Here is a 22,521-nt window from a genome sequence, read left to right on the forward strand (position 1 = left end):
GAGCCAACTAAATAAATGATCCATTATTTTGGGTTAAATGACTTACGGTCTTTCCTGCTGACATTTTTTAATCTAGTAGTCTCCCTTTGCTCCATACCTAACTGAGCTGCTTCACGCATAACTCTTAGATACTAGAAATAATTGCAGATCTGGAAAACGATCTTCTACTCTTAAACCTCTCTTGCCATCAATAAACTCCAAATAATTCTTAACACTGGCAGTGCTATAACTGCCTCAGCACAGATAATGAGAGGCGTCATTGTTGCTATCGCCCTCCTCACTGACACTTGACTCATTTGCAATATCGTTTTGGTTTTTAAAAAAATCTCTATATTCCTTAGATGACTCATTACACACAAGGCTTTTCTTTGCCGGCCCCCTTTGTCCTTTGTTTTTATCTTCCTTTTTCAAGTGGAAACTTTCACTAATTTGTTATTCACACTCACTCACACTCCCTCGCCACTTCACTGCTGCTCTCTACTGCCACTCCACCGCCAGTCTCAGCTCTCTCACATATCTCCCCCACCACAGGCCCCGTCAATGCGTTCTCCGGCAGGAGTCCGTTATCAAAAGCATTTACTTCTTTATTCGCACCGGTGACCTGAGACTCATTCACAGCTGGGACGACTGGTGTAGCATCTTCTGAGTGGTCACCCACCACCACCACCCCAGTGCCATTGATCTCAGCTGATACTTGAACTTTAGTCCATGTGCTCTCGCCCAGCAGTACTGACCGATGAGCAGTCCTCTCTGGCTAACTTGAAGGCTACCAGTTCAAATCCCAGCAGTTACAGAAGGAATGTTACTCCATTGGGTCCTTTGAGCGAGGCCCTTAGCCTGCAAATTGCTGCATGGACACTGTACAAATAGCTGACCCTGCACTATGACCCCAAAAATTCTGTGGGTGTCTATGGAGATTAAGTAGGGGTATATAAAAAATGGCAAATTTTTAATATAAGAAATTGTATATAGAGATTAAATTATTAAAAATCAGAAAAAAAATATCTTTAACACTATGAAGCGGACTCTTATCAAGATCCGCTTTCATCAGAGTACTTGGGGACCCAAAAACAACACTCGCTTCAGCCACTGCCTCCTTCCTATCAGTCTCGCAATCGTCCATGCTTTCAACTTCCTGACCACTTTCAGAATTATTACTATTCCATTATTACATACTATTTCCATTATTCTCTTTATCTGAATTCTCCTCAGGGTGAGCAAGAAAACTAGCAAATACAACTGACCCATGTTTGCACTGTGAAGCTTTATGTCCCGTTTTACCACAAGTGAAACATTTCATTGACTGAGACGTGACAAAAACAATGTAGTCACTGCTGTCCACTCTAAATCTGGGGGCTACATCGATATTGTCATTCATCTTGTTCAGTATCATATACAGTATACTTGTCTACGAAATGAAACGTGGTTTAATTTTTGCATTTTGTATCATTATCAATTCCAAAACAATTTGGCCGTAGTGTTTCAATTCATTCCCCAAAATAACGTTCTTTAAAAATGGAAGGACAATTTAAAATAATTACTTTTTTTCCCAGCATTGATAAGGGCAAGACAGGGACCAGCAATCCACTTACAACTTACCCTCCCTGTAGCAGCTTAGTCACCAAGGATTTATCATTTACAAAAACCACCACAGATTTATTCATCCTTGATGATGAATAAACATTCTTATATCCAACTACTTTCCCAACCGCCTCCACTCGTGTTTCAATAGAAACCATCGGATCTGCTAATATATTATCTTCATTGCAGCGGGAAAGATTTTCATAAAACTTTGGTAATTAACCCAGCACTGACTTTTTGGACATGGCCATGGCCAAAACTGTCAAGGCTAATATGTGATCTAAGAAATAAATAAAATATAATAAAAATACAACTAAGAAAGAAATTTAGAAAAGAGAAAACTAACTTACAGAGAACCAGCCACATCCTTCAGCAAACAGTATGCAACAGACATGCCCACCCCAGATAACACTAATCGAAAAATAGACTGATAGTAAGACAGTACAGAAGGAAGATATAGATAGATAGATAGATAGATAGATAGATAGATAGATAGATAGATAGATAGATAGATAGATAGATAGATAGATAGATAGATAGATAGATAGATAGATAGATAGATAGATAGATAGATAGATAGATAGATAGATAGATAGATAGATAGATAGATAGATAGATAGATAGATAGATAGATAGATAGATAGATAGATAGATAGATAGATAGATAGATAGATAGATAGATAGATAGATAGATAGATAGATAGATAGATAGATAGATAGATAGATAGATAGATAGATAGATAGATAGATAGATAGATAGATTAGATAGATAGATAGATAGATAGATAGATAGATGGATGCAAGGCACTTACTCTTTCCACAGCACAGCATGCCCGGAGTTCGAGGAAGGATTTCATGATTGCAGCATTTCTGGATTCTTGGGTAATATGGCTTTGAGCCACAACACTGAGAATCCATTTCGTTATAATTTTCATGGATTTCACCTGGAATTAAAAAATAATAATAAAGTTGAATCAAGGAAGCTGCACAAAGCAGAGGTATGCAGACCCATGCAATATTGTATAATACAAAAAAGTTTACATCACGCTGCTCACAGTTAAAAACCTTTAACAATATACTTTTTAAATATTGAATATTATGCCAAGGAGGCCACAGCATATAAAACTGGTGTGAAGAGGAGAAAGATGAAAAGTAAACAAAGAGACGCAATGTCGCTGCCACTTTAGGTTCGACTGTACAGACCTGACCACCTATCTACATGGTGGGACAACTCTCCCACTTATCTATCCCAAACTACTGTAAACTATTGCTTTCCTTTCAAATCCCATGTCTTACTTTCTTTCTCCTTTTTTCTTCCCCCCACCAAGTCCTTGTCCCACCTTTACTCCTAACTCTAAACTCAAAGGACTTGATGAGTTCAGATTGTTTTAAACCTTCAAATCCAAGCTTGGAATTAATGCTAAAATATTTGGACCACAAACTAACAGTCTGTGAACTCATTGCTTTCCATTTTTAGACAAGATTACCCCTCACGTGCAGTTAATTATATTGATTGTCTTCAGTAAGACGACTGAAATATCCAAATGATCAAATGTAGTAAGGAGTGTTGGAGATTTCTGTATCTTCCTTTTGGGGCAAAGTAAATCAGTTGTCAAGGTTGAAAGTAGAGTTGGGACATTAACATCTCTTACATACTTCACCACAATAAAAGGACAAATGCAAAGTAAAACAAAATACTATGAAAAATTCAAAGTCAAGACAAATAATTTTCACAGGCAGTAGCCTACTATATTTCTAAAAGAAAACCTTTAAATTGGTTACAATTAACTTGTAATGCAGCAGCAAGAATCTTAACCAGAAAAAGAAAATCTGAGTACATCACACCAATCTTAGCATTGTTATATTGGTTACCTGTGTCTTTTAGAATAGATTTAATTGCTTAGAGATCTTTATATAGACATCTTTGCATCCTATGAACAATAACATTCCAAATTTAATTTTCTAGCAACACATTTCTGTCACTATCTTCAAATTAGAAACTTTGTTAAACAGAACCTGCTCGATTTTTCTCATCTCGCACCGTCCTCTATGCTGGAAAAAATATTGCTCAGCTTCGAGGACTCAGACAGCATTTCTGCAATATATAAAATTATTTTACAGTCCCTCCCTTTCAAAGATCCAAGAGTACAATGGGAAAAAGATCTCTCACTCAACATATCAGAAAAGGAGTGGAAGGTAGCAATGCAGAGAATTCACTCGAGCTCCATATGCGCAAAGCATACAATTATTCAACTCAAAATTATATATCGAGCACATCTGTCTCGTTTAAAATTGTCCAAAATGTTTCCAGGATAAGATCCAACCCGTGAACGCTGCAATCGAGCTCCAGCCTCACTGGGTCACATGTTTTGGGCCTGCACCAAATTAACATCATTCTGGACAAACATTTTTAAGTGCCTTTCAGACAGCCTTGGTGTCACAATCCCTCCTAACCCATTAACAGATGTGTTTGGTGTTCTTCCAGATGGCCTTAAAGCGGAGAAGGACAAACAAACTGTGATTGCCTTCACTACACTATTGACACGCAGACTTATTTTGCTAAACTGCAAGAATCCTAACTCTCCTCTTTTAAGTCAGTGGGTAACTGATGTTTTATACTATTTGAAATTGGAAAAAATCAGATTCTCACTTAGAGGATCTGTGCAGAACTATTTCAAAATATGGCAGGATCTAATCAATAATATTTTAGAATAAGCTCTTAAGGCACTGAGGAAGTAACTCTCTTCTCATTTCTTTTTCTTCTCCATTCATCTTTATCCGCCTATTAAACTCATCAGTTTATGTATTTTTACTAGCTTTAAGTTTTACTCCGTTGGCCATGCTCTCTTTCTCAGGGGTGGGGGTTGATTTGTTTTCAATCCAATTTTTTGTAAAAATTGATCTATTTGTATGGAATGATTACAATAAAATCAATAAATTTTTTTTAAAAAAAAGAATAGACTTAAAATATTACTAATAGTATGTAAAGACTTAAATAATCCTGCTGCTTCTAATACTTTGCAGTGCCCATCCCCCTACATTCCAAGTCATAACAATACAGTTTTTGGGGGGGTTTTTTTTTGGGGGGGGGGTGGAGATCAAAAACAAGAATACTGTTTCTTAAAGCTTTGTCATACTGTGTTCTTTTCTGCAGCTGTGTACCACATGTAATACATATTTTTAAAATCAATTCTATTTATTCCTCTAGTTTATATCACCCTGATAAAGTACAGTACTTCTTTAAAAATAAGATATGCTGCATTTTTTCCACAACAAAACACACCATCATGCACATAACTGTGTTTTCTTCAAAGCAAAATCTCAATACATGGAAAGCGGCCCCTTCCAAACCCTGGCACACTCCACTGTTAAACATGAAAACATGTAAATGTCTGGTGTTTTTATGTATTTATTTTTAATTTGTTTGTTTCATTAGATACCAGGCAGACACATGCAGTACTACAAGGTTAATCAAGAGCACAGTGGTCTCCATAATTCTTAAATTGAAGACTTTTGGAACATCTATGACACTTCCCAAAGCTGTCCACCACAGAAAAAATTAGCAGCTGGGAATGCAGAGACATGGTAAGAGTGGTGACCAGAAACCTAATGGTCACTCTGGAGGGTGCACGCTCCATAAAGTGAACGATATGTACACAGGGGGGCGCTGTTTATGTAACTGAAGGGGCACAAGTTGTCAAAGTCTGATAATACTGTCTGTGCTCCATCTCCTAATATCTTTGCAAAAGGACGAACGTTACAGTTGCGGTGCTCCCTGTTTTGCTATATGGTTGAGAGACATTCATGTCTCGGGTGATTCTTCCTATGAAGTCAGTAGACGGATTGGGAGAGCACGAGGAGTCATGAGTTTGAGGAAAGGGGTGTGTGGCGCTCCCAATATCTATGCAAAAGGACGAAGGTCCAAGACTTTAGAGTCCTGGTGCTTCCTGTTTTGCTATATAGTTGCAAGACATGGATGCTATCCAGTAACCTGAGATGAAAGATGGACTCCTTCAGTACTGTATCTCTTCGGAGAATTCTTGGGTACCGCTGGTTTGACTTTGTGTTGAACAAGTGTTTGCTCATGGAGTCCCTAATGAGACACATTACCTGAGGGAGGGTCAATTATGGCACTATGGCATTGTGGAGCAATTCCCCAAGGGTGATCCAGCTCGCAGGATCCTCATTGTTGACCCAAACAGCTGGACCAGGCCAAAGGGACTCCCATGTAACACCTGGTTACAGCAGATAGACAGCAGAGCTGTTTCGTCATGTGAAGGGTGTGTTATGTGCTAATAAACAACTAATTGAGAACATTTGTGTTTGGTAAAATGCCCAGTGGGAGCAGGGTGATCTTTTGGTATGAAACTCCAGATTCTGTTTTTCCCAGCTTAACTGTAGTTTTTTTTTCTGTCAACTAGGACAACTGACCTTACCATTGGATTGGGATTTAAAGATGTAAACAAAAAGTTTCTATATTTAAGGACTCCACTTCTCTTAATTATATATCTATCTTATGTAAGTGTGCATTATTGATTTGTCGTATGCTATTTATTCATTATTATACTTAATTTTAATTTGTATTTATTTTGCTTGGAACTATTTCTTTGACATCTTGTAAAGCATCATGAGCTATATCCTTTGTATGAAAATGTTCTATAGAAATAAATAGTGTTGTATTACTGCAACACTCCACCACTTTATAGCTGAGTGGCCAGACAAAACATGAAACCCCACTTGGAGTTTCCAAAAAGACACCTAGATGTCTGTGAGGGAACAAGATTCTCTGGTTTGATGAAACCAAGAATGAACCTTTTGGCCTCAATTCTAAGCATCATGTCTGTAGGAAACCAGGCCCTGCTTGTAACCACCATTCCAGTGACAAAAGCATGGTTGTGGCAGCATCATGCTTTATAAGAAATGGGAAACGAATTTGGTAAATGGAGAAAATTATAGAGATATCCTTAATGAAAACCTGCTCCAGAGTGCTCTTGACTGGTCCAAAGGTTAACCTTCAAACAGAACAATGATCCTAAACACAAAGAAAAGACAACTTTTTGAATGCTCTGGAATGGCCTGGCCTAAACCCGGAATTGAACCCAGTCAAACATCTCAGGAGAGACCCGAAAAAAGCTGTCCACCAACCATATCTATCCATCCTGACAGAGCTTGAGAGGATCTGCAGAAAAGAAAGTCAGAAATGTGCCAAGGAGGTGCAAATTTGTTGTGTCAGACCCAAGAGAACACTGAGCTATTATCGCTACAGCTAAACACTGAGCAAAAAAAACTAACATTCTTGTTTCCATCTGTATCCATATCTTCTTGAAGTTTTTAAAATATCAGATTGGAATCACTGTACTGATTTTCTTCATTGACCACATCTTGCTAGTTATCTCTTGACACCTTAACTGCTAGTCCATCACAACCAGCTTTAAGTGTCTTGGCAGATATAACATCCAGACCAAGGACTGTGTTTTTCTTCATTAATTTTATGGTTAAAGAATACCTTCACATTTTTTGTGCATATAGAAGAACTGCATTAACACTTCAATGTGAGGTATGAGAAATTTTGTATCTCAGTACACAGCCAATATAGACACAGCCACCTCAGCTACCTACTCCAGGTCAGGTCAGGATTAGGTCGAGGAGCATGCACTGGTACAGCACATTGGTGTACCCACCACATGAAGAAACATCTCAAGATCCTGGTTGGCAAACCCCAGGCAGACACACGGTCCAGTTCCACCCTCTGGAAATGATTGTCTATCTGACCCAGCCAGGTGTTACCTGGGCATCCCCTTTGCCTGGTCCACCCACTTGGGTCCTCAACAATGAGGATCCAGTAAGCCAGATCACTCTCAGGGAATTGTGCCACATGGCCATAGTGCCATAACTGACACTACCACACAATGCAGGTAATTGCCTCATTAGGGAATCCGTGAGCAATCGCTCTTTGGACACAAAGTCAAACCAACAGTGCCCAAGGATTCTCCAAAGAGACACAGTACCAAAGGAGTCCAACCTTTGCCTCTTGTCACTGGATAACATCCATGTCTTGCAACCAAAACAGGAAGCACCAGTACTCGAAAGACTTGGATCTTTGTACTTTCGCAAAGATATTGGGAGCACCATAAAACCCTTTCCAGTGACCCCATGACCCTCCGTGCGCTCCTAAGCCTTCATAGGAAGAGAATTATTCAAAGGAATAGGAAACTTCACAGATATGGACCTTTGTCCTTTTGTATATAGCGCTACATAAATGTTTTGCTGTGTACTTTGAGACACTAGCAGATAGTGGAACTGAGAGAAATGGGTCCAAGTTGCTAGTTATATATGTGCTTTTCATCTTTTGTTATTTGCACTGTTATTAAGTAATTTTTGTTCGGATACTGTTATTTATTTGCCTTATCTTATACTTGCAAAAAAAAAAAAAAATAATATGTGCGCTGTAAAAATAAACCATTTTGTGGTTTTGCAAATAAAACAAAAGTTACTGTGGCTGAGCTATTATTGTTTTCTTTTTGGAAACATTTTTAAACTTCACATGAAGATACCATAATTTGGCAGACAACCAGAGAGGACCCAGATTATCAGATCACGACACAGTGCTGCCATCTAGTGTTTTTTTTTGGTGGCAACATATTGTAGGAAAATAGTGCTGTAAATAGACAGTCATAGTTACGTTGTTGTAAAAAAGGTATAAAGCTGCTGATGTCTTGAAACAACTAGATTTGTTGCAAGATGAATATTTTGATGATAATGACAGTGAGTAAGATAGTGACAATCAATTGGATAATATGGAACCTGTAGGGTCTGATGCAGATAGCTGCCCCAAAGGCATTTCTTCATAACAACAACAACAACAACATTTATTTGTATAGCACATTTTCATACAAAAGTAGCTGAAAGTGCTTTACACAATGAAGAAAATAAAAATAAAAGACAAAATAAGAAATTAAAATAAGACAACATTAGTTAACATAAAAAAAAAGAGTAAGGACCGATGGCCAGGGGGGACAGAAAAAACAAAAAAAAACTCCAGACGGCTGGAGAAAAAAATAAAATCTGCAGGGGTTCCAGGCCACGAGACCGCCCAGTCCCCTCTGGGCATTCTACCTAACATAAATTAAATAGTGCTCTTTGTAATTAGGGTTCTCACGGAAGGACTTGATGATGATGGTCATGCAGACTTCTGGCTTTTAATCCATCACTGTTGGAACCTCACGGTGCTTTGAGTAGATGGTTGTTGCGCAAGCCACCACCAAAAGGACACCGGAAAAGGAAACAGAAGAGAGAGTAGGGGTTAGTACAGAAAAGGTGTCTGACTTGTCAGGTCTGTCTAGACCTCACTACATGGATTTTTTGCCACCCACTGAGCTCAAACAGTCACTAACTACCAAACGTGTTGTGTGCCACAAGTGTGGACAGCACAAAGAAATGCATTATATTTGTGGCACATGTGCACCCTGCGTGGTGCCATCCTTCAAGAACTCTCATTCAAATGCAGATTTTTAGTCATTTTGCTGGTGAAACTAAAGTAATTAACAGTTTCTTTATATTTTTGAGTTATTGTTGATAATAAAACCAATACATTTGGCTTTCCAATACATGTATTTATATTTTTTACAAGTTCGTTATTTATCACTAGCCATCCCCAGTAGCTCCGCCTGCGTTGTAGTGAAACAGGACAGTGAAAAGGGCCCTGCCTGGCTCCCAACTCCTGATGTCACGCTTCCCCCTCCCCTCGGCCAGCAGCCTCAGCAAGCGAACTATGATTCTTAGCATGATGAGAGAAGTCTCAAAATCAACTGGAATGTTCAAGCAAATTATAGAAAAAAAACAGATCTAAGTCCGTTAAGTAGTTGTCTTGTTCGCTAGTTTAGCAAAAGTAAGGAACGCCCCGTGGCTGGTGCGTGAGTGAGGAGGGCACCACCCCCCTCCTCTCGGCCCGCTGCGTGTCTCTCAGATTCGTGCAAATAACTCGGCACCACAAGTGAACTATGATACTTAGCACGATCTTATGTCTGCGTCTGGATCTACTGTATGTATATGAGGACAAGCCCATTATTGTGATGAACCTATTGTTGAGCTACCGAAAGGACTTCAATTCCCAGCATTCAGCAAGAGTGCACAGGAGTCAATGGGAAGAAAAGTGTAGTTTAAAGGGAATCAGCATTCATATGAAGGAAAGGAATATAGCAAAGCTACAACAGTGTGTCAAACACAACATCTCAGTGTGTGCATTTGTCATTAAAAGTGCTTTTGTTTGCAGCATGAACAGTTGATGTGAATCAACTACTTTAGATATCCTACCTAATTGCACTGAGCATTAACACAAACCCCTAATTACTATGACATATTTGCTTAAAATCCCATAATTGTGAGGTATAATAAGGAAAATCATTGACTTGTCTTAATTTTTATGATTGATTACACAGACTACTGCCCTTACCAAAACCCAGCTGCTCCCAACACTTTTGTATGACCCAATAATTGGTGTGAGTTCATTAAAAAGGTGGATATATAAATGGGTGTCCATGTATCAGTGAGCAATGCCACAAAGCGATGAGAAGAGAAGGCATGGGAAGCTAGGAATAAACTTTAGTGGTTCTCTCATAGCAGAAAAGTATCTGCGAAGAGGTGCATCTGGAGAATTTAGGATAACTAACACAAAGCAAGAATAGATAGATAGATAGATAGATAGATAGATAGATAGATAGATAGATAGATAGATAGATAGATAGATAGATAGATAGATAGATAGATAGATAGATAGATAGATAGATAGATAGATAGATAGATAGATAGATAGATAGATAGATAGATAGATAGATAGATAGATAGATAGATAGATAGATAGATAGATACTTTATTAATCCCAATGGGAAATTCACATATAATATATATATATATAATTAGAGGGGAGAAACAGGATACGCTAACAAAGACTAAATGCTTGGTAAGAGGAAACATTCTTATTGTTGAAGACTGAGATTTTCTTAAAGGGAACATGTAACAGCAAAACAATAATTGCACTGTGTTCCATTTTATTTGTTTCTGTCTCCTCGTTTTCCTTAAAAATATTAATGAACTGTAAACTCATATATGAATACCTAAACATACCTGTCAGTTTCAGGCCTGAAGCCCCAAGCTCATGCAGGTTTGGGGCTCACGTGTTGTTACAGCCAGGGATTTTTTTTCCTGGCTTGCATTCATATGTTGATTTATTGTCATTTTCTGAATTATTATTTGTATTTTTTTTTTATAGTTTTTTTACTTTGGCTATGATTTACTAATCGTGTCCCATAATTTTAATTCATTATCATTGTAGGTGGAGCCCCAGGAGCCAGGGCCACCCTGACCTCACTACTGCTGGTTTCTCATTCTGGATTTATATTCAGTTAGAACAGAGAGACACAGCAGTAGAGCATTGAGTTTGTGTTGGAGTTCATTGAACATATTTGGGATTTATTTCTGAAACTTTCTTGCCTTGTTTTATTAGATTTTGCCTTCAGATAATGATTTTGGACTTGTTTGCTTTGGATTGCCTTTCACGTAGGCTTTTTTTCCCCCATGAGAATTTCATTGTATTGTTTCTGTTAATTTTGTGACAAATGGAGCTTCTGTTTTATGCACAAGCCAGGTATTTACGATAATCGTCCATCTTGTAGGGTATTTTTTTATATATATTGGGACATTTCTTTATATTTTGAACTGTTAAGCCAAGGATTTCCAGCTTTGGGCCTAGTCAGACTAAACCCCTCAGGTAATCTTCTTGGGTAAACTGGTCTGGGGTGAGTCTTCTTCTGGGCTGACCACGGATGGTTCTGGCCTACTTTAAAGGTTATTTTTGGAGATCTCAACTCCTTTTCACCTTGTTCAAATCTCCCTATCACAACATCATGAAAATTGAACCAACCAAGTGTCCGAAGGTGAATACAGATGTTTGGTTAGAAATACTAGCAAGACAATTTATTTAGTAACCTGGAAAAAAGATGCTGACAAAAAGGGTCAAAAACTGCGCAGGAGCCGCTCCATAACCAAAGTCAAATAGAATTGTACAAGTTGAAACCAGAGATTCTAGGTAGTGAAGGATATTTTCCCAGTTGATTCTGGGATTCATCAACAGTGTGTTTTTGCTCCTACTCTGTTCAGTGCATGCATGGACTGGGTGTTGGGCAGGGTCGTGGGGTCCAGCAGCTGTGTGGCATCTGTTGGCGAAAGATGATTCACTGATCTTGACTTTGCCAACAATGCTGTGATTTTCTCTGAGTCAATGGAGGCTCTGATCAGGCCTCTAGAGAGACTGAGCGAGGAGTCTGAGTGTCTGGGCTTCTGAGTATCCTGGATAAAAACCAAGATCCAGGCCTTTAATGACCTCTTGGGCACAGCCATCAGCTGTGTTTCTGTCTGCGGAGGGAGTGTCGACCTCATCAAGAGGTTTACTTACCTTGGCAGTGACAGTCATGTCTCTGGTGACTCTTCCTATGAAGTCAGTAGATGGATTGGGAGAGCATGAGGAGTCATGAGGTCGTTGGAAAGGGGTGTGTGGTGCTCCCGATATCTATGCAAAACGATGAAGGTCCAAGTCTTTAGAGTTCTGGTGCTTCCTGTTTTGCTATATGATTGTGAAACATGGACGCTATCCAGTGACCTGAGACGAAGACTGGACTCCTTTGGTACTGTGTCTCTTTGGAGAATCCTTGAGTACCGCTGGTTTGACTTTGTGTTGAATGAGAAGTTGCTCATGGAGTCCCGAATGACCTGCATTGTGAGAGTGCATCAGTTACGGCACTATGGCCATGTGGCACGATTCCCTGAAGTTGATCCAGCTCACAGGAATCCTCATTGTTGAGGACCCAAGTGGCTGGACCAGACCAAGAGGACGCCCACATAACACCTGGCTGTGGTAGATAGATGGTCATTTCCAGAGAGTGGGACTGGACTGCGTGTCTGCTTGCGGGGGTTGCCAACCAGGATCCCAAGCTGCTTCCTCATATGGTGGGTGCGGAAACATGCTATACCAGTGCATGCTCCCCAACCTGACCCGATCTGCAGCCTCGGATAAAGATGTGACTTTTTGAGTAACTTTTAACCCAGTAGGATCATTAGTGAGAGGACACTGCCTCTGAACATATGCCCTTAGATACAGTGGAGATGCCCTAACAACCAATGAACAAGACAGTGCCAATTGCCACCAAAAAAAATAGTAGTGATAATTGTAAAATTTAAATAATAAAAGCAAAAGTAAGTTTCTAATTAAAAAATAATAAAAGTTTCATAAACGGCAACCATAAAATACACCAAAATAAAGAGTGAAATCTCAAAATTTGAGGAAGGAGAAGGCAGAAATCTTTAAATACTTGTACATACAGTAGGCTAACACCAGGTGCAGTGATAAGGTCTTTGGGCCCATTTCTCTAGTTGTGTTTTCTACTGTATTTAGACCTTGTGATAGCTTCTTGGTCTCTATTGGTTGATTGTTAATTGAGAGAGATAATGCTGATGGTCAATATGTTATTGTTTATTGCTCTATAAAATCGCTCAGGTCCACCTCACTGCTGGTACTGCATAGGACGTTGAGAGTGAGGAAGAGAAAACATTGTTAACTGTAATGATTATAAGTATTTGCGTTGGGCTGGCGCCCTGCCCGGGGTTTGTTTCCTGCCTTGTGCCCTGTGTTGTCTGGGATTGGCTCCAGCAGACCCCCGTGACTCTGTAGTTAGGATATAGTGGGTTGTATAATGGATGGATGGATTATAAGTATTTAACTCAAGAACTGCATTTTGTATTGATCATGCTGCAGAGAGTTATATGATTTTTACTTCTGTATGATTTGTTCTTCATTTAGGTAGAAAAAGAATTAAGCTTGTGCACAGAATTATAAGAGTAACTTGCATTCTTTTATGAGAAAATGCTGACCTCTTGATACTAACAGAACACCCTGTGATATTATAAATCAATGTGAAAGTTTCTGAATTCCTGCTTAACACCCACCTTAAATCCGTTTGCACCTCTCCGCCAGCGTCTTTTGTCCTCTAAATGTGCCGATAAAGACAATCTGCAAGCAGCCGGCTATTTCATCCCCCCACCGACTTAGAAAGTGCACGAACTTCTCCCAGCTCATGCCTTGATTGATTATCTGGGAGTGAAGTGGAGTTTTAGAGTGGAAATAATAGATCGTTATTAGGAAGACACGCATTTAGAGGGAGGCCCCACATTAGACTGCAGACTGTCTGTTTTGACCAGCCAGTGACACTGAGCTGGGGGGGGGGGCTCCAGTCTCTTCGGAGGCATGGGGGGGGGGCTGCAATCTCTTTAACTCACCAAGAATAAAGAAATTGCTTTTTATTTTATATTGGTGTCCGTTTCCTTGTCGTTCCCGACTTTCAGCGACCACAAGAGCACACCTTGTGAGCAATGTCAGCTGTTCATTTCACATCAGCAAAATCCAGACTAGTGTCACGAGGATAGTCGTGGTTCAAATGAGCCCATGGCTAGGATTTTTGCGATTGTTTGTAGCTAAAGAAGGCCACCTAATTTTTTGTTATTGTGGGTAATTTGTATTTGTGTTTTAAGATTGAATGCAAAGCATTTGTCGGCTACTCTGTCTTTCCACAATTGCCAACTTTTCATGTAAACAACACTAATCTGAATGCAAATTATTGTTGTGTATCTTCTCGGCTAGTATCATGAACTCGGGAGTACCTTAGCATAAGTCCCAAAGACAGTCACAAAAAGACAAACAAGAAGAAGGGTCAATCAAACTTTGTCTTGTAGAAACATAAAGGGCAGAAAAAGAATCTTTATGAAGGTTTATGTTCACGAAAAAGATTTGTGGATCACATAAGCTCCAAAGAACACAAAAGGCTCAGTAAAGGAGTTTGCCTTAACACAACAGGTAAACCACTGGCAAACATGTCCCAATGAGCACAAATCTAGATAGAAGTCAAGAAGTAGACCAAGATGTCAAAAAAGAAAAAAATCTGGAGAACCAACAATAAACACGGGTAATACCAGAAAACTCACCAAAGCCACATTCAATGTACATTCAATGAACCCCAATGGACTATATGTTCCCTCAGCCTTTAGAGGGTTGAGGCTGTTGTGATTTTGTACAATTACATTAATGGAATAATGAAAATATAAACACAGATGCTACCCACAGATTGTTCAAATATGCTGTGTACTAAGTATGTGCGTGCTGATAATTCTTTTAGACTGTACTTAGTACTAGGGTGTTGTACCGTGTTAGCCATTATGAATGTAGTGAAAAGCCAAGCAAAATGACACCTTTTATTGGCTAACTAAAAAGATTACAATATGCAAGCTTTCGAGGCAACTCAGGCCCCTTCTTCAGGCAAGATGTAATAATCACAAAAAGTAAATAAAAAGTATTATAAAAAGTAATGCAGTAGAATAGAGTCATTTCATCTGGGTGCTACCTATGTCTATATTTTCATTATTATATTAATGTAATTGTACAAAAACACAACAGTGGCCATTCCCTTCACTGTGATGGACAGATGGACCAACCTCCTGGGGAAATCACCCACAAAACACAAGGAACAAGGTAACCCGGGTATGGGTACGTAGAAATTAAAATTAGTCTTTTAATAAAATTAAACAAAATTTAATTTTAATAAAATTAAAAGACTAGCAAAAAGCCAACAATAATGCAAATAATCAATAAAAGTGACAACATTAACATAAAAAAACATAAAAAAATGACATCAAACTGGAATTTGAACGCCAGCTGGTATTGTGGTATCCTTGGTTGAAATATAACAGCTAGTATAATGAAGTTATTAGTTTATGTCAGAAGTCCTGTGCAAACAGTATAAATGACGATGGGCATGCTTCATTAACCCTTAAAATGCCACGTACTTAGGGAGTTAATGCACCTCAGGACACAAAATACTTTTTTTCTGCACTTTTTAAGTAAACGTCACAATTCATAAAGAAAATGTGAAATTTTAATGGAACACATTTTTTTTCATGCAAAGAGCATCACAATTACTGCAACACTGATCATTTTACACACAACCAATAAACTGTAAAAACTTTAAAAAAAAACTATTGGAACAATCTATTATTATACTGTATGTACAAGGTGCAACTGACACCATTGATATAATTCAGTAAATCACCGAGCCAACTGGCATATTGCTCTGGGAAGTGACTATAGCCGGTTGCAGCATTCAATGAATATACGTCGCCAAATACACTCGGCTCTGGCGTGCTGGCAAATTGTGCTGGGAAACAAATTTAGCCAGTTGCGGCATTCAACAAATGTACTTTACCAAATATACTTGGCTCTGTCATGCAGGCAAATTGCATTGGTTCTGGCGGTTTAAGGGTTAATGTACTTTTAATATCTTTAGGTTGATTCTGGCTGGTTGACAAGTTTGAAGGAGGGGGGTTCCCAGTGTTTTGTCAGGCCCTGGGGCCCATTGATTTGGGATCCATCCTTATCTGTGAAATGTTATATGAAGTAAAAACAACATTTTCAAACCTGCTCAATCCAGTTTAGGGTAACTGGGTAATGGCGCTTGTGACAAATGGCCAGGGCCATTACCCAGCCGGCACACCAGTCTGGGTAGAAGGACCGAGGGAGAAACCATATTGGAGTCATTATCTTCCCCAAGACACTAGAGGGTAGCCCCCCCTGGGTTGCTACAGCACCACGGATCCCCACAGGGCATGTTGGGAAATGTAGTTTGGAGCAGCCCTGTTGGGCTCTGTGGGTGCCGCTGGGGTTGCTGCAGGTGCAGCTGAATCCTTGGAGGAGCCACTTCCATCACGCCTGGAAGTGCAACCAGAAGAAGATCGAGAAACACCTGGTGCACTTCTGGGTGCACTATAAAATGAGCCACCTCACCACCAGTCAGGGAGCCAGAGTTGGGAGGTGGAGGACAGAGCTTGTGAGGAGGAGTGGAGGCAACAGAGAAAGAAGAAAGGACTGTCTATTATATATTTGGTACTTTGTACTGTGCTGTGTAGTGAGGAGCAAAATACAAACGCTCTCCCACTTAAATAAAGGTGTGTTATTGGGAAAGACTTGTGTGTCTCAGCCTGTCTGTGTCTGGGTTTGGGGAGCAGTACGCCCCCTGGTAGTCCACACCCGTCAAGCACAGACTTACATGTCATTTAGTGGGAGTCTTTAACAACAATACAAATATTAAGCATGGTTCATGTGTTACCTTCACAACAGATGGCGCTGGTCTTATTATAAGGTGAACCCCGGCAGCACTTCACTCCAATGCCCCTGATGACTCTACCCTCACAGCAGCTTTCAAGGTCAGGGTGGAACGACTGATTCCCGCAGCAAGACATGCCGGGCTCCCCTCTGATGATGCGCCCATCCTCACAACACACATGGCTTGCCCTGAAAGAGAAGAAAACATTAAAATGAAAGGAAATGAAATTAGACGTCTTAACAATGTGAGCTGATAAGCTCAAAAATGGTGTCAATTCTCACTTTTCCTTTTCAACAACAGAATTAATATACCTGTTTTTATTGACCAGGATATTTTTTGTATTTATGTATTATTTGTTATTCACTTTGATAATTGTTGGTGTTTTCTATTTTCATGTCATACTCATATGTTTTATTATTTGATACTATATGTTTATTCAAATTCCATTTTATTTTATGTTATATATCATTCAGACATTCTTCATGTTTTACATTTACATTTACATCATTTAGCAGACGCTCTTATCCAGAGCGACTTACAACAGTGCTTAGTAGTCTACGACTGTTCTTCAGTCTTTAAGGCTAGGATTAAATCTACTGTCATTAAACAAGTTACCGCTGACCAAGTTGTACACAAAACCATGCTAGAAGAAAATAATAGTAAGTTGTTAGTACTAGGAGTTAGTACAAAATGTTTTTTTTTTTTTTGAGAAAAGGGTAGAAAAAAGTATGGGGACTTTAGTCCCTCAAGTGCTGTTTAAAGAAGTGTGTCTTCAGACGACGTTTGAAGACAGTGAGGGTCTCCGCTGTTCGTACAGCAAGAGGAAGTTCGTTCCACCACTGAGGAGCCAACACTGCAAAGAGTCTTGATGCATGTCGTCCTCTTCTTTTAAGTAAGGGTGGTTCGAGACGAGCTTTGCTTGATGTTCTGAGAGAGCGAGAAGTGACACGCTGCTTAACCAGTGCTGATATGTAAGGTGGTGCAGTTTTCTTAGTTTTTGGATTGTTATATGCGCTCCCTTTTTTAAATAAACAAATAAATGTCACATTTTAATGACACCAATCATTCATCCTTATTTTGCATATTACTATTAACTGTGCACCATAAACAGCCAAATTATAACTCCAACAAGTAACAAACAAATAAAGAAATATCAATTTTGACACATACATCAATTGGTATTTTTAAAATTTCACTATTAACTACCTGCAGAATTACTAATCACTTTATAGTGCAAACAACAAACTGAACAAATATATATATCAAATTTTGGCACATACTCTTTCGTCAAACATTCTATCATTTTTATATGTCAGTTCATGCAATAATAAAAGTCAATTTAAAGAAAGGAAGAAACAAATAAATATAATAATTATATCAATCATTCATCTTTTTTTGCCTATTACTATTAAATGTGCACCATTAAAAGTCTTGTGATGGGTGGCCATGGTCATTACCTGGCAGGAATGCAACTTGGATGGAAGGACCAGGGGAGAGAAATCTGCAAGGTACTACCTCCCCTGGGACGCTAGAGGGCAGCCTCTCTTAGGCAGCTGTGGCACCACGGATTCCCACAGGTCATGCCAGGACTTGGAGTTTTGTACAGCTCTGTTGGGTTCCATAGAGGCCACCAGGGGGAGCTGTAGAATCATGTGATGGATTTCCAGCACACCTGGGAGTGATTCCGGGTAATTCTGATGAACCACGTGGAGAACTCCCAGGTACTGAATAAAAAGAACCGTCTCACTCCATTCTGAGAGGAGAGAGAAAAAGAGATGAAGAAGAAGGAGAAGGAGGAGGATGAGGAGGAAGAATTAGACAATGACGAAGAAGAAAGAAGGGACTGAGCATTGTGTGCTTGTCTGTATTGAGGTGGGGAGCAAGGGAAAAGCACTGCCCCATGAGAAATAAACGTGTGTGACTTTGGACTTGTGCCTCTATGCTCGTTTGTGTCTGGGTTAGGGGGGGCTGTACGCCCCTGGTATTTCAAAACCTCTAACATCAAACAAGCAAATAAAAAAATAAATACTTGTCTCATCACATCAAGCATTCATCAATCAGTCGTAATATTAAATTTTGACACACACCTCTCATTCAGTCCTTTTTTATGTCTCTATTAACTATACACAACATTAACCACTTATGCACGAGGTGTCCCACCAGTCGCCATATTTCAAAATTTTTTCTACACATTGTAGTAAGCCCACAAGTCAATCAAAAGTAAGGATGTTATTTTTACATACCCAAAGGTGTCTTCTTTCAAATAACTCATAAATCTCCATGTTGTCTGCTCTCTAATTGTTAAAAAATTATGCAATTTACACACATATACCTCAAGGCAAGGATAGCGTCACAGCTGAGTTAATCTGCTTTGATCAAATTTCCCACCTAAGTCAAGGCACACACACTTTTAAAAATAGTGGTTCTTCAATGGCACTTTATGGTTCTTTAGTGGGCTGTGTAGTTCCTCGTCAAACTATTGCTTGACAAAGCACCATTTCGTTCTCCACTGTTTAAACTAAAGGCACCAGAATGGTTTTTTTGGTGCCATGTGGTATCCATTTTTGGTTCCCAAAAGTCTCATTCACATGAAGGTTCCAAAAAGAACCTGTGTGTATTTAGATCTGTAGCTCCATACAGTAAATAACCATAAACAAATGGTAACAGATTTGTGAAATACCAGTAAGTAATACCAACTTCATATACATGGAACCCTTCCCATAATGAAATGGTGCTTTGTCAAGCACTGCTGTCACCGTCCTGCTCCACTGACAGATTGAGGAGATCGTTCCTCCCCCACACTATGCGACTCTTCAATTCCACCCATGGGGGGTAAATGTTAACATTTAACATTATACAAAGTTATTGTCTGTTTTTTACCTACATTATTATCAATCTTTAATTTAATATTGTTTATTGTATCAGCTGCGGTGGGTTGGCACCCTGCCCAGGATTGTGTCCTGCCTTGTGCCCTGTGTTGGCTGGGATTGGCTCCAGCAGACCCCGTGACCCTGTGTTTGGATTCAGCGGGTTGGAAAATGGATGGATGGATGGATTATTGTATCAGTATGCTGCTGCTGGAGAATGTGAATTTCCCATTGGGATTAATAAAATATCTATCTATCTAATAGTTCTATGAGGAACCACACAGCCCAGTAAAGAACAATAAAATGCTATTAAAGAACCATTATTTTTAAGACTGTGGGATGGGTCCTTTGTATATGAAGTTGAATGTTTGTACTTTGGAAAACTTCATAATGTTTAGGAGAAAAAGCTGAAATCTTTAATGTTTGGTAGGCTACCTAGGATGAGACACTAACAGATCAAGAAAAACTGGACTCAGTCTGTGTTATTGTATACAGTGAGTATTTCGCAAACCTGCCGACATTTGTTCATGGTTATTTACTGTGTGGAGCCTATTACAGATGTAAATAACTATAAGTTCTTTCTGAAACCTTTTTGGGCATCAAAAATGGTTTCCCTATGGCACAGCTCGAAAGAACCACTCTGGCATCTTAATTTTACAGTAAGAATATTGTCATAGATTCCCAGGGACATGTCCCCGCCGGAAGAAGCAGGGGACCGGAAATGGGACAATATTCTCCCAGGAGCGTAGGTGGGCGGCCTCCCTGGAATACATGGGGGTCACGAAACTGCAAAGCTCAACCCTCTGCGAGGACGGAGTCACTACCAGGGGGCGCCCGGACATGGTTGGAACCCTGGATGGCAGTACTTCTTCCACACCAGGAAGTGCTGAGGGAAGAAATTCCAAGGACACCCAGAGGGCTTCTGGTTGCCCTTCTGACGCTTCCGCCACACCAGGAAGTGACTTCAGAATGAGCACCTGGAGCCCATCCAGGTCATTATAAAAGGGGCCGCATCCCTCCAGAAAGGGAGCCAGAGTTGGGAGGAAGGAGATGAAGCTTGTGAGGAGGGGAGAGGAGGTCATTGAGAAGTAGAGAAGTAAAAGATACTGAGACTCTTGGCATTGTGGTATTGTGTGTAATAAACGTGTGCATTTTGGACATTCTGGTGTCTGTCTGTCTGTGGCTGGGGGCATGCTTTTCACAATATACAGTGCAGAGATGAGGTTCAGTGCATTCTAATGATGTATAGTTAGTTGCCTGTGATTGGTCATTTGCACTAGCTATGTGTAAATGGCAATAAATATGGTGCCGGCAACACGCTGTATCAGTGCATGCTCCTAACCCCTCTCTCTCTCTCTTTCTCTCTCCTTCTTTCTCTCTCTCTCTCGCTCTCTATGTTACTGCTCATCTTCACACATCTTTACACATCGTTACGCTTGAGTCACCTTCTGAGCAAAGTTTTGACTTTATTGAGAATGGCATGATAGATGAAGGACTCGAGGCTACGCTCGATTTGTAAGTACTGCTTAGTATGACTGTTAAATGTCACAGTGTGCAGTTTTACAGTTTAAGTATCATGGGCTCAATTGCCAGACACAGACGTTGTCTGCTGCCCATTCTCCCAGTGTTAGTTTTCCAAACAGTGCTCTTTCAGTTTCAATTTCAGAGTACACACAATGTTTCTTATTAATTGTTTTTATGCTGCACTTTTATGCTTCTCGAACTTACTGTACATGTGAAGACAACAAACATAATAAACAAACGCGACTACAAAAGGGGAAACAAATCAAATAGTGGTTATGGAATCAGGGAGCTCTAGGGAGCTAGAAATGGGATAAAAAGTTTGGGTTTGCAAGGATGTGTTGATTCCTTTGGTGGCGTCTCATGGAAAAAGTGGTGTCTAGTGCTGACGAACCGGCGACGGCCTCCTGCGACTCAAAAGTGGCTGACAAACACCAGCTTAGGTGTGTCTGTCTCTGTATGACGAACCCTGTGCCCAGTGCTACTACAAAAGGCATTGTGCCACCCCAGTAACCCAGCACTGGAAACAGCTAGCATGAAAATGCATGTACTGTATGTACGTGTATTCTTAAACATAAAGGTGCCAGAGCGGTTCTTCAGAGCGATGCCATAGGGGAATCATTTTTGGTTCCTAAAAGACCAATCCACGTGAAGGTTCCAGAAAAATTCTTTATTTAGATCTGTAAAAAAGCTTCATATATCATGATTAAATGATAACAGATGTGTGAAATACCAATGATTCTGCATTTTTAGAGGACTCTTGCTGCATAGAATAACACAAGCTAAGTCTAGGTTGTCTTAATCTGTTCTGTAGGTGGCACTGTACCATACATTGAAGATCTCTACTTTTATTCTAAATATTGGAAAGTTTTTAAAGCACAAAGAACCAGCTTCATGTGCAAATAAAACTTCCCAGAATAAAATGGTTGCTCAGTAAAGGAAAAAGCAACAACAAAAAGAAAACTAAAATAAATAAATAATGTACTAAACTTGTATGGCAACTGCACCGGAAGGCATGGGCATATGGGTGAACTGAAGCACAAAAACGGCAGTCCAGTGTGTATAAAAGTTTGTTGAGTGGTAAACTGAAACTGGACTAGGATGACAAAAAAAAATTAAAAGTAAAGCTTTGGGTGAGTACATACAGTAGTTATACATATGGAGTTATAAATTGTTTACTTGTTGCTTCAGAGATAAAGCGTTGTGTGTATAAAAATCTGCTGAACTTGCTAACTGCTTGCTAACAGTAGCACTTGTCAGTGCTATGGGATATGCCATCTAAACTTGGCACAATTATAGCTGACAGACTGAAACAGAGATCCAGGGCTGTGCATCATAAAATCTCTTGGTTA

At 39.6% G+C, this 22,521-nt stretch overlaps 1 protein-coding gene across 1 annotated transcript in view; it reads right to left on the minus strand.

Moving 5' to 3' along the window:
* Nucleotides 1-442: 442 nt before the first annotated feature.
* LOC127530061 (usherin-like) overlaps nucleotides 443-22,521 on the minus strand; it is a 49,186-nt gene continuing 27,107 nt past the window's right edge. Inside the window, exons 4-6 of the mRNA XM_051935747.1 lie at nucleotides 16,785-16,969; nucleotides 2,394-2,525; nucleotides 443-729 (exon numbers count right to left, since the gene is read on the minus strand). Of these exons, the coding sequence (XP_051791707.1) occupies nucleotides 443-729; nucleotides 2,394-2,525; nucleotides 16,785-16,969 (604 nt within the window). The remainder of the gene's footprint in view (nucleotides 730-2,393; nucleotides 2,526-16,784; nucleotides 16,970-22,521) is intronic.

This window comes from Erpetoichthys calabaricus, chromosome 1, assembly GCF_900747795.2.
Source record: "Erpetoichthys calabaricus chromosome 1, fErpCal1.3, whole genome shotgun sequence".
In the NCBI taxonomy this organism is placed as follows: Eukaryota; Metazoa; Chordata; class Cladistia; order Polypteriformes; family Polypteridae; genus Erpetoichthys; species Erpetoichthys calabaricus.